This window comes from Colletotrichum graminicola, assembly GCF_000149035.1.
Source record: "Colletotrichum graminicola M1.001 genomic scaffold supercont1.38, whole genome shotgun sequence".
Taxonomy (NCBI): Eukaryota; Fungi; Ascomycota; class Sordariomycetes; order Glomerellales; family Glomerellaceae; genus Colletotrichum; species Colletotrichum graminicola.
This window is the reverse complement of record NW_007361042.1, coordinates 235,917-248,567: the sequence shown is the minus strand read 5'-3', so window position 1 is coordinate 248,567 and position 12,651 is coordinate 235,917. Positions and strand designations below refer to the sequence as shown.

The following is a 12,651-nucleotide window of genomic DNA, read 5'->3' as shown; positions in this document are numbered from 1 at the left end:
CACCTCACGTTCTTCTCTGTCTGCCTTTTTCTCTAGTAGAAATAGGATTCAGCACTTTGTGAGCGCGGGGCAGATTCTTCAACCCCGCTTCGCCCAACTTCAACCTCACATCCCACCCGACGCAAGAGATTTCAAAGAGCTCCTTGAGCCACCGCCGTCAAAATGGTTAAGTAAGTTCACCGTCAGCTCCCACTGCCTCGCACAACATCTCCCACTCGTTCCTTCGCGACGAGCAATTACTGCCTCGTTGAGCTTTTGTTTTGGGACACCCATCCAGGCGAGGGAAGCTTCGGTCGCCGCGCTGTTCAGCCGTCAGGCCTTAACTTACCCCGCCCCTCTCCCTCATACACCACCGCCCCCTTTCGGAGATAAGCTTCCACCACGGACGACATTGCAATGCTGACCATGATCTCGCTACAGCTTCACCGTCGAGGAGATCCGTGCGCTCATGGACAAGCCCACGAACGTCCGTAACATGTCCGTCATTGCCCACGTCGATCACGGAAAGTCCACCCTGACCGACTCCCTTCTGTCCAAGGCCGGTATCATCTCCACCGCCAAGGCTGGAGACGCGAGAGCCACGGATACCCGTGCTGATGAGCAAGAGCGCGGTATTACCATCAAGTCTACTGCCATCTCGCTGTACCACAACGTCGACCCTGAAGACGTCAAGGACATTGTTGGCCAGAAGACTGACGGCACCGACTTCCTCATCAACCTGATCGACTCCCCCGGTCACGTTGATTTCTCCTCCGAGGTCACTGCCGCTCTCCGTGTCACCGACGGTGCTCTCGTCGTCGTCGACACCGTTGAGGGTGTGTGCGTCCAGACCGAGACTGTCCTGCGTCAGGCTCTCGGTGAGCGCATTAAGCCCGTCGTCATCATCAACAAGGTTGACCGTGCTCTTCTTGAGCTCCAGGTCTCCAAGGAGGACCTCTACCAGTCCTTCTCTCGTACCATCGAGTCCGTCAACGTCATCATCTCCACCTACTTCGACAAGTCTCTGGGTGATGTCCAGGTTTACCCCTACAAGGGTACCGTCGCCTTCGGTTCCGGTCTGCACGGCTGGGCTTTCACCGTTCGCCAGTTCGCTGTCCGCTACGCCAAGAAGTTTGGTGTTGACCGCAACAAGATGATGGAGCGTCTCTGGGGCGACAACTACTTCAACCCCCACACCAAGAAGTGGACCAACAAGAGCACCCACGAGGGCAAGCAGCTCGAGCGTGCCTTCAACCAGTTCATCTTGGACCCCATTTTCAAGATCTTCTCCGCCGTCATGAACTTCAAGAAGGACGAGGTCACCACCCTCCTCGAGAAGCTCAACCTCAAGTTGTCCGCTGAGGACCGCGACAAGGAGGGCAAGCAGCTCCTCAAGGCTGTCATGCGCACTTTCCTGCCCGCCGCCGACGCCCTTCTGGAGATGATGATTCTCCACCTCCCCTCCCCCGTCACGGCCCAGAAGTACCGTTCTGAGACCCTGTACGAGGGTCCCCCCGACGACGAGGCTGCCATTGCTATCCGTGACTGCGACCCCAAGGGTCCTCTCATGCTTTACGTCTCCAAGATGGTTCCCACCTCTGACAAGGGTCGCTTCTACGCTTTCGGTCGTGTCTTCTCCGGTACCGTCAAGTCTGGTATCAAGGTCCGCATCCAGGGCCCCAACTACACCCCTGGCAAGAAGGAGGACCTTTTCATCAAGGCCATCCAGCGTACCGTCCTGATGATGGGTGGCAAGGTCGAGGCCATCGACGACATGCCTGCCGGTAACATTGTCGGTCTGGTTGGTATTGATCAGTTCCTCCTGAAGTCTGGTACTCTCACCACCTCCGACACCGCCCACAACCTCAAGGTCATGAAGTTCTCCGTCTCCCCCGTCGTCCAGCGCTCCGTCCAGGTCAAGAACGCCCAGGATCTCCCCAAGCTCGTTGAGGGTCTCAAGCGTCTCTCCAAGTCCGACCCCTGCGTTCTGACCATGACCAACGAGTCTGGTGAGCACGTTGTCGCCGGTGCCGGTGAGCTCCACTTGGAGATTTGCCTCAACGACCTCCAGAACGACCACGCCGGTGTTCCCCTTATCATCTCCGACCCCGTCGTCCAATACCGTGAGACCGTTGTCGGCAAGTCCAGCATGACCGCTCTGTCCAAGTCTCCTAACAAGCACAACCGTATCTACATGATCGCTGAGCCCATCGACGAGGAGCTTGCCAAGGAGATCGAGGCTGGCAAGATCAGCCCCCGTGACGATTTCAAGGCTCGCGCTCGTGTCCTGGCCGACGACTTCGGCTGGGACGTCACTGACGCCCGTAAGATCTGGACCTTCGGTCCCGACACCACCGGCGCCAACTTGCTCGTCGACCAGACCAAGGCCGTCCAGTACCTCAACGAAATCAAGGACTCCGTCGTCTCTGGTTTCCAATGGGCCACCCGCGAGGGTCCCGTTGCCGAGGAGCCCATGCGCTCCGTCCGCTGGAACATCATGGATGTCACCCTCCACGCCGATGCCATTCACCGTGGTGGTGGCCAGATCATCCCCACTGCGCGCAGAGTCCTGTACGCCGCCGCTCTGCTCGCCGAGCCCGCCCTTCTTGAGCCCGTCTTCTTGGTCGAGATCCAGGTTCCCGAGCAGGCCATGGGTGGTGTCTACGGTGTCCTTACCCGCAGACGTGGTCACGTCTTCAACGAGGAGCAGCGCCCCGGTACCCCTCTCTTCACCATCAAGGCCTACCTGCCCGTCATGGAGTCCTTCGGCTTCAACAGTGACCTGCGCCAGGCCACCTCCGGACAGGCCTTCCCCCAGCTTGTCTTCGACCACTGGCAGCCTCTGCCCGGTGGCTCTCCCCTTGACGCCACCTCCAAGGTCGGCCAGATCGTCCAGGAGATGCGTAAGCGCAAGGGTCTCAAGGTTGAGGTTCCCGGTGTTGAGAACGTGAGTCTATTCTTTGACCCCCCATGAAGCCACGTATATTGACAGTCCGCAGTACTACGACAAGTTGTAAACGCCTTTCCCACGGGTTAATAGAAAACGGCGTTGTGCCTTTTTGGGCATTCATGACGAACTGGGTTTGGTGGATGATATCAAAAATTATGACCCCGTTCTTTCCATAGCTTTCACGTAGTCTCGGAATGAAGACAAGTTCAATATGTACATGAGGCATTATTGAGATGTGATGTGATGTGCCAATGCGGTGACGCCGTAGTAAAGCCCTCGACCTTTTTGAGTGTCGGAGCGCGTTGAACAAGTACGCAGAAGCCCATGGATTTGGGCATTCGAGCTCCTTCCTAGGTAGGTACCTGGTATTAGCCCGTGTCAGTGCTTATTTGTAACGCGTACCCGCCGATTCCACTTAGGTTTAAAGTGGGTCCCTTAGCGAGCTGTGCAAATAAAAGGTTTAGCTTTGCTCGGATCAAGTTTAGCTCCCATCAAATCTTCCCATCTGAGCAAATTCTCGTCTGTTCGAGGGTCTTCCCGCTGAACGACGACAATGACTCCATCCTTTTCTTCGAACACATAAGCTTAACACTTATCGATACAACAACCCATCTTCCTGCCTCATGGTTTGGCGCGTGCCGCACTGCGACCATGTTTCTAGCGGCCGAGGACACACCGTTGCTCAGGACATGGCTTATGAACAAGCTGCCTGAAGTGTTCGTCTGCTCCAATTCTCTATCATTGTTCATCAAGCTGACATTTCCATGTAGATCCGATACGGAAACAGACATTTTGGCAGACTATGTCTTGGCTCTGCTCGTCTCCCAGGAAGGCGACGCGGCGCACATTCGCGAGGCATGCGAAAGCGAATTGCCGCAGTTCCTAAACACAGGTCAGCTACGTCTCATCCACGTGTCTCTGGAACAGTCCACTAACCAAGCAATAGACGCCGCCCCGGAGTTTGTTGAAGAGTTGTTTGATGTCATCGAGCACAAGTCCTACCTCCCCGGCGCGCCTCCCCCGCCCAAGAAGCGATCAAAGCCAAGCTTTCCCAATCCCGTCGCGTCATCGGATGTTACGCCGCAGAGTGTTTCGCGAAAACGTTCATATTATGAGAGAGGTGATGCCAGCGCCTCTGGTGAACGAGAATCTGGGTTTGGCGATGAGCGCGCATACAAACAGCCACGTCGAGGACAGTCGGATTCGAGGGTGCCTGGTCCGAGAGGGTTTGGCAGTCCGAACGGCTATCACATGCAGCCTCTGTATGCTCTCGATGGTTCTCAACAATTGCCGCCTGCGACGGCGCCATACGACCCCAACTTCCCGCACCCACCAGCTGGTCTCCAGGACTGGCGCGGACTTCCTCCTATGGCGGCCTATCCTCAGGGGGCACTTCACGGTCCGCCCCACGGCCCGCGAAGGAACAGGCAGAAATGCCGCGACTTCGCAACCAAGGGCTACTGTGCTCGCGGAAATTCCTGCCTGTACGACCACGGCATCGAGCCCATCTGGCTACCGCCCAGCGGTCCCAGTGGGCCTCCCAAGTTCGAGGGTGCGTACACAGTCTATTTTCGTTTCGTTTCACTCGTAGCATGATGAGAAATCCGTCCGAGCATTTATGCAATGACTTTAAAAAAATTATTTATAAGGTTGACTACTGAAAGCTACACCTGTTTTGTTTATCATGAATACTTCAATTCATTACCGGTATTGCATGCTGACCAGTTTTCAGAATTTGACCCTCGGGATGCGGCAATGATGATGTCGCAAAACTTCCAGCAGATGCAGCAGCTCCTGGAGGCCTTCAACGCCGAACGAGGTAGCCGAGACGGCCGTAAGAACCGCCGAGGTGCTAAGGGTAAACGGCGCCAGAATCGTGCCTCCTTCTCTGCGGAAGGTCCTCTCGATGACAGAACCAAAACTACCATTGTTGTCGAGAATATTCCCGAGGAGTACTTCTCAGAGGAAGAAGTCCGCAAGTTTTTTTCAGAGTTTGGCAACGTTGAACAGATCACTATGCAACCGCATAAGCGGCTTGCAACCGTCAAGTACGACACGTGGGACGCTGCCAATGCTGCCTATCGATCCCCGAAGGTTATTTTTGACAACCGCTTCGTTAGGGTGTTTTGGTTTATCGATGAGAGAGAGCAGGCTGCAGCACGCGCTGCAAACGCATCTGGTGAAGACCAAGATCCGCCCGAGATTGACTTGGAAGAGTTCATGAAGAAGCAAGAAGAGGCTCAGCGGCAATATGACGAAAAGATGCAAAAGAAGGCGGAGCTCGACAAACAACGTCTGGAGTTGGAGCAGCGTCAGCGGGAACTGCTCGACCAGCACCGAGAAGTCCAGCAAAAGCTGCAGGCGAAGCTGGCGTCCAAAAATGGCGATGTTGAAAACGCCGAGGGTGGCTCGTTGAACTCGGCGCTCCGTGCGCAGCTCGCTGCTCTTGAGGACGAGGCTAAGCTCCTCGGCTTGGACCCGAGCGCGACCGATGACCCTACAACATGGCAGTCAACATGGCAATCAACTAGAGGTCGCGGCAGAGGCGGGTTTGCTCCCCGTGGGCGTGGCTTCCCTTCTCGAGGCAGGGGATCCTACCGCGGCGGGTACAGAGGTGATGTCCATGCCGCCTATGCGGCGTACTCGTTGGACAACCGTCCCAAGACTGTTTCTGTCACGGGTGTGGACTTTACGTCGCCTGAGAAGGATGAGCTGCTTCGGCAATACCTTCTTGTAAGTTCATCTTCATCCCGCTCCTTTTTCTCTGCTTGCCTTTGGTCTCTTCCCTTCTGGTTTCAGAATGCTAACGAAGTCTAGGGCGTCGGTGAATTTACGGATATCCGTACCACTGCTTTCGAGACCGAAGTCACCTTCAAGGATCGGAAGACGGCGGAGAAGTTCTTCTACGGTCTTCCGAAGCAAGAGATTCCTGGCATTGATGGTCAACTTGAGCTGTCTTGGGTGTCCAGATCCTTGCCCCCAGTCAAGATTACCGAGAAGGCCGTACCGAAGCGTCAGGACGCGCCCGATCATGATATGAGCACGGGCACCGGCGCCCCTAACGAGTCTTCCGCGACGGCACTAGACCAGCAGCCCGAGCAGCAACCGGAGATGGACTATGATGTTGCGGACGACGATGACTGGGGTGTCGAGTAGGGGAGGATCCCCAGCTGTGGGATTGCTATGCGGCAGATGCACATGGCGATCTGGCTCATGTAATCCTTGTTCGTACAAAGCGCGGAGAGCCAACGGGCTTTATGATTCATGAACACCTCTGTAGTATTAGCTGTATACCCTGGGAATAACGAGCTAGGCCAGGTGGCGGCATGAGAGGCTTGGGCAGAGGTTCTTCGGTGATCAGCCGGTTCAAGTAACCTATCACACATTATAGTACGGGACTGAGGGAGACAGGGAAATAGGAAAGAACAATTAATACCAATACTTGATACCCTCACTTTGGGCTCCCACAATGCGCCGTGATATCCAGTGCTGCGTTGTCATGACTTGCTTGAATTGGTGAGCCAAAACATTGTTGGAGCTACTGAGTCTCATGCCATGCATAATCATGGCATTCTAGGTTGTTGAGCGCACTTACTTTGGATCAAAGCCAGCCCCGACCTCGGTTTCGATGCATTCGAGGGCTGCTGGGGTCCGTCCGTCCGGAAGCGCTTAGGGCAACACCAACTTTTGAGGCACTGACAAACGCCGAGCACTCAAGTAACAGAGAAGCCCATACATACAAATCCTCCTATCAACATTCACAACATCAGCTTGCCTTCGGGACGTCATCACGGCTTGTAGAAAATGGATGTGGGGCCGAGTGCCGACCATCCCGGGCTCTTGCGCCGCATAAAACCCGGACACCAACTTGTTCGGTGGAAATGCAAAGCCCCTGCTGGACAGGCCCGGTCCCAAAGCAAAAGCAACCAGCGAGGGACAAGACTCGTGGCAACGCATAGGGTCAAGGCGTTGATTCGACCTTCAAGACTTTCCGTGCGTTTCAGGTCATGGCTTAAGCCAGAGACTTTCCAAAGCGACCAACCGATCTTGAATCCTACACAGACGGTTCTTGCTGCCCAGGTGTGCCAGGTAAAAAGCCGTGCCGCAGTGCTGCTGCTATTGAGCGTTTTCCTCGTGGCTCCAGCGCCTCGGTGTGTTTGTTCCAATCGGACATGACGAGAAGCAATGCAGGCCACGGCCACGTACTGCATCAGGCCAGTGAGACGTCCCCAGGTCAAGTGCCAGCGCAGAAGAGAGTGGGCCTGCGCAGATTGGTGGTGATTAGGAAGCTGTTTCGCTGGGCTCCGGTGGGTGTGCATGAGCAAGGGTCAGGTTGGCATATGGGTCCAAGGGACTTACTTGGGAGGCTCGAGTCTCTCTAGACAATACGCAGTAAGGGGGATAGGACGAGAGACTGTGCTGGGCGACCCTGGGTATCAATGGCCCCGCAGCCCCTCTGGGGATTGGTGCCGTTCCTCGCTAAACCGGCAAGTGCGCAGCTGACCAGACTTCCGAGATAGCGTTTGCAGCGGTCGGTGCAGCGACGCTAACTTGACCAACCAGCATGGAACCTACCTGTTCACCCGTCCCCGAGGTCGCTGTCTGGTCCAACGGAACGACAAGCTCACCCGGATGGATGGATGCATGTCACCGTCGCCTGCCCCTGGCACGACTGACCGCAACTCACTAAACCCGCTTCAGTTCCCAGCGCCGTCTGTCTCTTGTCATTTGTATTGCCTTTTTATTCTTCATTTCGGATGGCCTCCTTCCTCAACACACTACCGATACTGGCGTCAGCGTTTACATTACTGGTAACCTTGCTTGACTCAGAACCCAAGTTAAGGGACAAGGGAGCGAAATCGGGGGTGTCGGGCGAAGCGGTGCGCTTATGACGTCCTACCGCCGGACCCATTTGTTAAAGAATAATTAACCTGGTGACTAACACGACGAAACCACCTGACAAAGACACGACCATCACACACATAAAACACATTCACCAACGAAGCAAATAGAGGCATGGTTGATTTCTTCTTGCCCACCGCCAACATTGCGAACTCAACACCAGATCTGAGCCACAGCCGCGCTGTGGTTCAGACCTTGCCAACCAAACCATGCCCATATTCCAGGACGATCTCGAACGATCATCGCCCGTCGCTGATTGCCCGGATGCGACAGAATCGGTCTCTGTACAGCAGCAAACCAACATACCGTCCCTGGCGAGAAAGCTCTCCGAAGAGAGCATCCGGACCGAGCTCTGCGAGGGGCTCGTTCTTGAAAGCCCGAGACTGTCAACCCCTGAAAGCGACGCCGCCGCAGTCACGTCCGACAGAGCCGAGTTGATTGAGCGACTGAAGCGAGGAGAGAGCCCGACCTGGGTTCCGAACCGTCATGTAGGGTCACCTAGAAGCGCCAAAGACACACCCTTTGCTCACAACATTACCCAGCTTGAGTCGCTGTTCAACAACCTGCCCCGTCCAACCACGCCGCGAAGCCCCCGCCCGCGATCCAGCTCGTCCAACCTACTACCCCCGGCGCGCATCACTCCGGAAAAGACAGATGGACCACAAGAGGATGACGAGAGATTCCGCGATGGATTAAGCATACAAAGGCCAAGATCTGCTCTGCACAGCGGCGACTTCACCGAGGAACAGCCGCGGGGAAAGCAGCAAGGGGCACAGAAGGAGGAAGAGCAAAACCCCATGACCATCAAGTCCTTGGCGTCTCGCAACTCATGGATCGCAACGTCACCCCCACAAGACTTTTCGGCTTTTCAATTTGAGGGAAGAATACCCTTCCCGGTCCCGCATGATGACTACAGATCCGTGCCGTCGTCTTTATCCTCGTCGTTTTCGTCGAGTTTCGTGTACAAGCCGCCGACAAGCCCGCTCGTTCAATCCGAGAGCAATGACGACATTGACCTATCGGAACCGCTGCACAGCATCGATATCGCGGCGAGCCCCCTGAACGTCAATTCGCGCCGGCACACATTGAACTCGGTTGCGAGTTCGCCGTTTGCTGTTCCGTCCCCGATCTATCCTGCACTTCAGGGGCGCTCATCGCATCGAGGAACGACGCTGCCATATCAAGCACACCAGCCCAGGCGATCCCTTACATCTACCCCTAAGGTGATACCTTCTGGGGCCTTACCCCAAACGCCCGCATTTCTGAGACCCAGGCGACCCTCCTTCAACGCGGATACTTCTCCCTTGCAGCATGCGTCCATGGTGGGGTCATACGAAGAGAGTATCCTCCGGGGTCGAATGTCGACAACGCCATCGAAACCACTCGATTTTCTTGCGCAGATTGGTGTCTTGGGTCTGGGGAGATGTAAATCTAGTCTAAGGTGCCCGGCCCACGTCACATTGCCTTTCCCAGCCGTTTTTTACAGTTATGGAGGAACACCACAAGGTCACGTCCGATCAGAGGACGGGCCAAGCCCATACGTGGGGCAAATTGACCTCGAGAATGGACTACCGAACCCCGAAGAAGGGCAGCGTTCCAAGAGGAAGATGCAGAGCAGAGTCGCCGAGCGAAGAATTGTTGAAGACGACGTGGTCATGGGCGACGTCCCTGCAATGGCGGATGGCTCAGACTGCGAGGCACGCAGAGCTCAAAGAGCAAGGCGGAGATCGGGGTCACCAAGAGCGCCGCCGGGTGGAAGCTATCGGATACCCGAGAAGGGCCAGATACAGATTGTGATCAAAAACCCGAACAAGACGGCCGTGAAGCTGTTTCTGGTTCCGTATGATCTTGCCGGCATGGAACCCGGGACGAAAACGTTCATCCGACAGCGGAGCTACTCAGCTGGTCCCATCATGGAAAACGCGCCAGGGCTTGAAGAGGCCGCGAGCTCGGATCGACCGATCTTGCGTTACCTCGTGCATCTACACATTTGCTGCCCGGCCAAAGGGCGATACTATCTCTATAAAAGTGTTCGGATTGTTTTCGCCAATCGAGTGCCCGATGGCAAGGAGAAGCTGCGCAACGAGACTACCTGCCCGGAGCCTCGGTACACGCCGTACAAGCCCGTCCGTGTGATGCACCCGCCATTATCCAACTGCAGCGGTCCCGCGGCCACGCTCACAGCCGAGAAGGCCTTCAGGAGGCGGAGTGCGGTCTTTCCGTTGGGCCAGTCTTTGCACGGGCTCGAGGCACCGGAAGGGCTCTCGCGGTCACCGCAAGCCATGGGACAGCAATCATCACCGTCCCCTTTCAGCTTCGGCGACAACAACCAACCGGTAGAGGCCATTCCTTTCGCTCTCTCGGGGCGGACTCGGCATGGGAGCGATATTAGCGATAGCACAAACACCGCCACCACCACACCTGGCGTCCTCTCGCCGCAGTCGTCGCAAGCAAGCAGGCCGACAACCAAGGACGGCTGGGAAGAGCATATCGCTCGATACCAAAAACTGAACAAAGGTGACGTAGGATACGGCGGCAACGCGTTTGCCCCTTTTGGGCTCGGAAGCCTAGGCGGCACGGAAGGGTTACTTTCTCAGCGGCTTCGGTCCCTTGGAGTACAGAATAATCAGGGCGAGCTGCCTTCGAACAATCAGGAGAGTCGGGAGTAAATCACATATTGTACATATCACATTGATATGACGTGGTTATTGTTTTGGGTTACATAGGTTTCGGGTTTTTGTTCGTCATACGGAGTGTATCATAGAGGGCGTTTGGGTTGGGTTTTTTTTGGTTGTGGGCTAGGGCGGCACTCTTCATAGGGAACACAACACATAATTACTCATCCTGGCTTCCCAGGCGTCTTGCAACGTGACTAAACAGGACCCTTGGAACGCTCACCGGGCTAACGAAGTGGTGAAGGGTGGACGCTCGATGCCTCCAAGAACCTTAATCATCACTTGGCTAGGACCCGACGGGGACCTTTAGCTTTCCGTCGCCCGAGTGCGAGATCGATCCCAGCACTTGACGGCCTGTGTCATAAATGGACACGGACGACGCAGCTGTGAAGCGGGCCGAAGACGTACGTTCCGCACTGCGAGGTGCTTCTAGATCGGGAACGTCAGATGCTACCTTAACTGAATGCAATGTAGACCCGTATTCGAAGCCGAAGGGCAGGTGCATCGTGAGGACGCTATTCTTACGTCTTCAGACACCGGGCCAGGAGGAGCGATACCAAGCGGCGCAACTCAACTTGCAAACTAGGATATCCACACCCGTCAATGACAGACAAGGTGTGGTTGATATTTGGCTTCTTGTGTCCAACCACAACCTTTGAGATGTCATTGGGCTCTAAACCTATCTGTTGTCGATATCAGACGGTTTCACCACGCCGAGTTGTCGCCGTCGCCCGCAGCAGGGTGAAACGCGCCTCTGGTCATTTCCCCAAATGATTCCTTATGTGGTCGTATGTCTCTTAGCGCAACTCTGTTGGCTTCAGATCATCGACGTAGAATGGAACCACCAAATACGCAATGGCCGTCGTAGAACACATCGTCTTGCTGGTTATTCGGCCCATGTGGCTGTGACGCATTCTCCCACCTATGCCTCACGGCCATGCCCAAGCTTTCAAATACCCTGGGCAGGCAGTCCCCCTTCCCTCCACCCTTCTGATTCCTTGCCTGTGTAAAGAGATTCTTGGACGATCAGGTCCTTGATTACCCTGCGGCTCTGCGGATCTGGTCCGACCTCGACGACCATCTGCACCATCATCCCTGCAATCCAAGCGAAGCATCCCCTCATTCTTGCGAAGAGTCACTAGTATAAAAGGGCCAGATGAGGCCGTCTCTAGCCCTGCTGCTGTTCGCAGGACTGCTGTGTCACCAGACGGCGGCGTTGAGTGTACCGAAGAACCGCGATCGGGACTTGTCACGTCTACTGTCCGGCAAACTCGACGTCCTCGACAGGGTGCCTGGCCTGGTGAACAAGGTCCTCAGCACAACGATCCTTGTGGTGCGGGCGCTGAGAGAGACTATCGACGACAATGGAGAGACCCGGAACGACTTGGACACAGCGCTCGGGTTCAACAGCACCACAGGCTTGCCCACAGGAAATTCGACGTCGGCAGTGTCGTGTCCAAATATTGCCGTTATCTATGCGAGGGGGACGAATGAGCCAGGCATGTCTCGGGTGTTAAGGGGTTGATTTGCTAGTTAGAACGACTAACAAACATCAGGCAACGTGGGCTTTCTCACCGGCCCGCCCTTCTTCGACGCTCTCAAGACGTATATGAACGGCACTGGCACCTTGTCCATCCAAGGCGTCAACCAGTACCCCGCGGAGCCCGCGGGCTTCTTCGCGGGTGGTTCCATGACGGGCGCTACCGCAGCCGCGCAGGTGGCCTCCCGCACGCTGACAATGTGCCCCAACACGCGCCTCACCATGTCGGGCTACTCGCAGGGCTCGCAGGTGGCCCGCCTAGCCATTGCTCAGCTGACGCTCGATCAGCAGGCCCGCATCTCGAGCGTCGTGCTCTTCGGCGACCCCCTCGGCGGCGCAGCGGTCTCCGGCGTCGACGAGACGCGGCTGCTCGTTGTCTGCCACGCCGGCGACAACATCTGCGAGGGTGGCAACCTCGTCCTGTCGCCCCACCTCGACTACAGCAGCGACGCGCCGACGGCGGCGCTGTTCGTCATGCAAAGGAGCAATCTTGGCCTCGCGAGTCGGGACGCGGAAAACGAGGGGATGAGCGGGACTGTGGTGGGCAAGGTGCAGGGTATCATGCTTTCTCCCAAGCACGGAATAGCGAGCGATTAGACAGACGG

The 12,651-nt window shown here is 56.1% G+C and overlaps 4 protein-coding genes across 4 annotated transcripts; all 4 read left to right on the top strand.

Annotated features, from left to right (window-relative positions):
- Positions 1 to 448: 448 nt before the first annotated feature.
- Positions 449 to 2,953, top strand: GLRG_08343 (translation elongation factor aEF-2; the record flags this gene model as incomplete). Its single annotated transcript, XM_008099028.1, has 1 exon — positions 449 to 2,953. The coding sequence occupies one exon, from the start codon at positions 449 to 451 to the stop codon at positions 2,951 to 2,953; it is 2,505 nt and encodes an 834-aa protein (XP_008097219.1).
- A 627-nt stretch (positions 2,954 to 3,580) lies between these two features.
- GLRG_08342 (RNA recognition domain-containing protein) lies at positions 3,581 to 6,085 on the top strand (the record flags this gene model as incomplete). Its single annotated transcript, XM_008099027.1, has 5 exons — positions 3,581 to 3,645; positions 3,700 to 3,821; positions 3,876 to 4,481; positions 4,662 to 5,662; positions 5,747 to 6,085. The coding sequence occupies 5 exons, from the start codon at positions 3,581 to 3,583 to the stop codon at positions 6,083 to 6,085; spliced, it is 2,133 nt and encodes a 710-aa protein (XP_008097218.1).
- A 1,955-nt stretch (positions 6,086 to 8,040) lies between these two features.
- On the top strand, positions 8,041 to 10,500 carry GLRG_08341 (uncharacterized protein; the record flags this gene model as incomplete). The annotated part of the gene is made up of 1 exon (XM_008099026.1): positions 8,041 to 10,500. One exon carries the CDS (start codon positions 8,041 to 8,043, stop codon positions 10,498 to 10,500), a length of 2,460 nt encoding a protein of 819 aa, XP_008097217.1.
- A 1,162-nt stretch (positions 10,501 to 11,662) lies between these two features.
- Positions 11,663 to 12,643, top strand: GLRG_08340 (cutinase; the record flags this gene model as incomplete). The annotated part of the gene is made up of 2 exons (XM_008099025.1): positions 11,663 to 12,026; positions 12,063 to 12,643. The coding sequence occupies 2 exons, from the start codon at positions 11,663 to 11,665 to the stop codon at positions 12,641 to 12,643; spliced, it is 945 nt and encodes a 314-aa protein (XP_008097216.1).
- Positions 12,644 to 12,651: the final 8 nt, after the last annotated feature.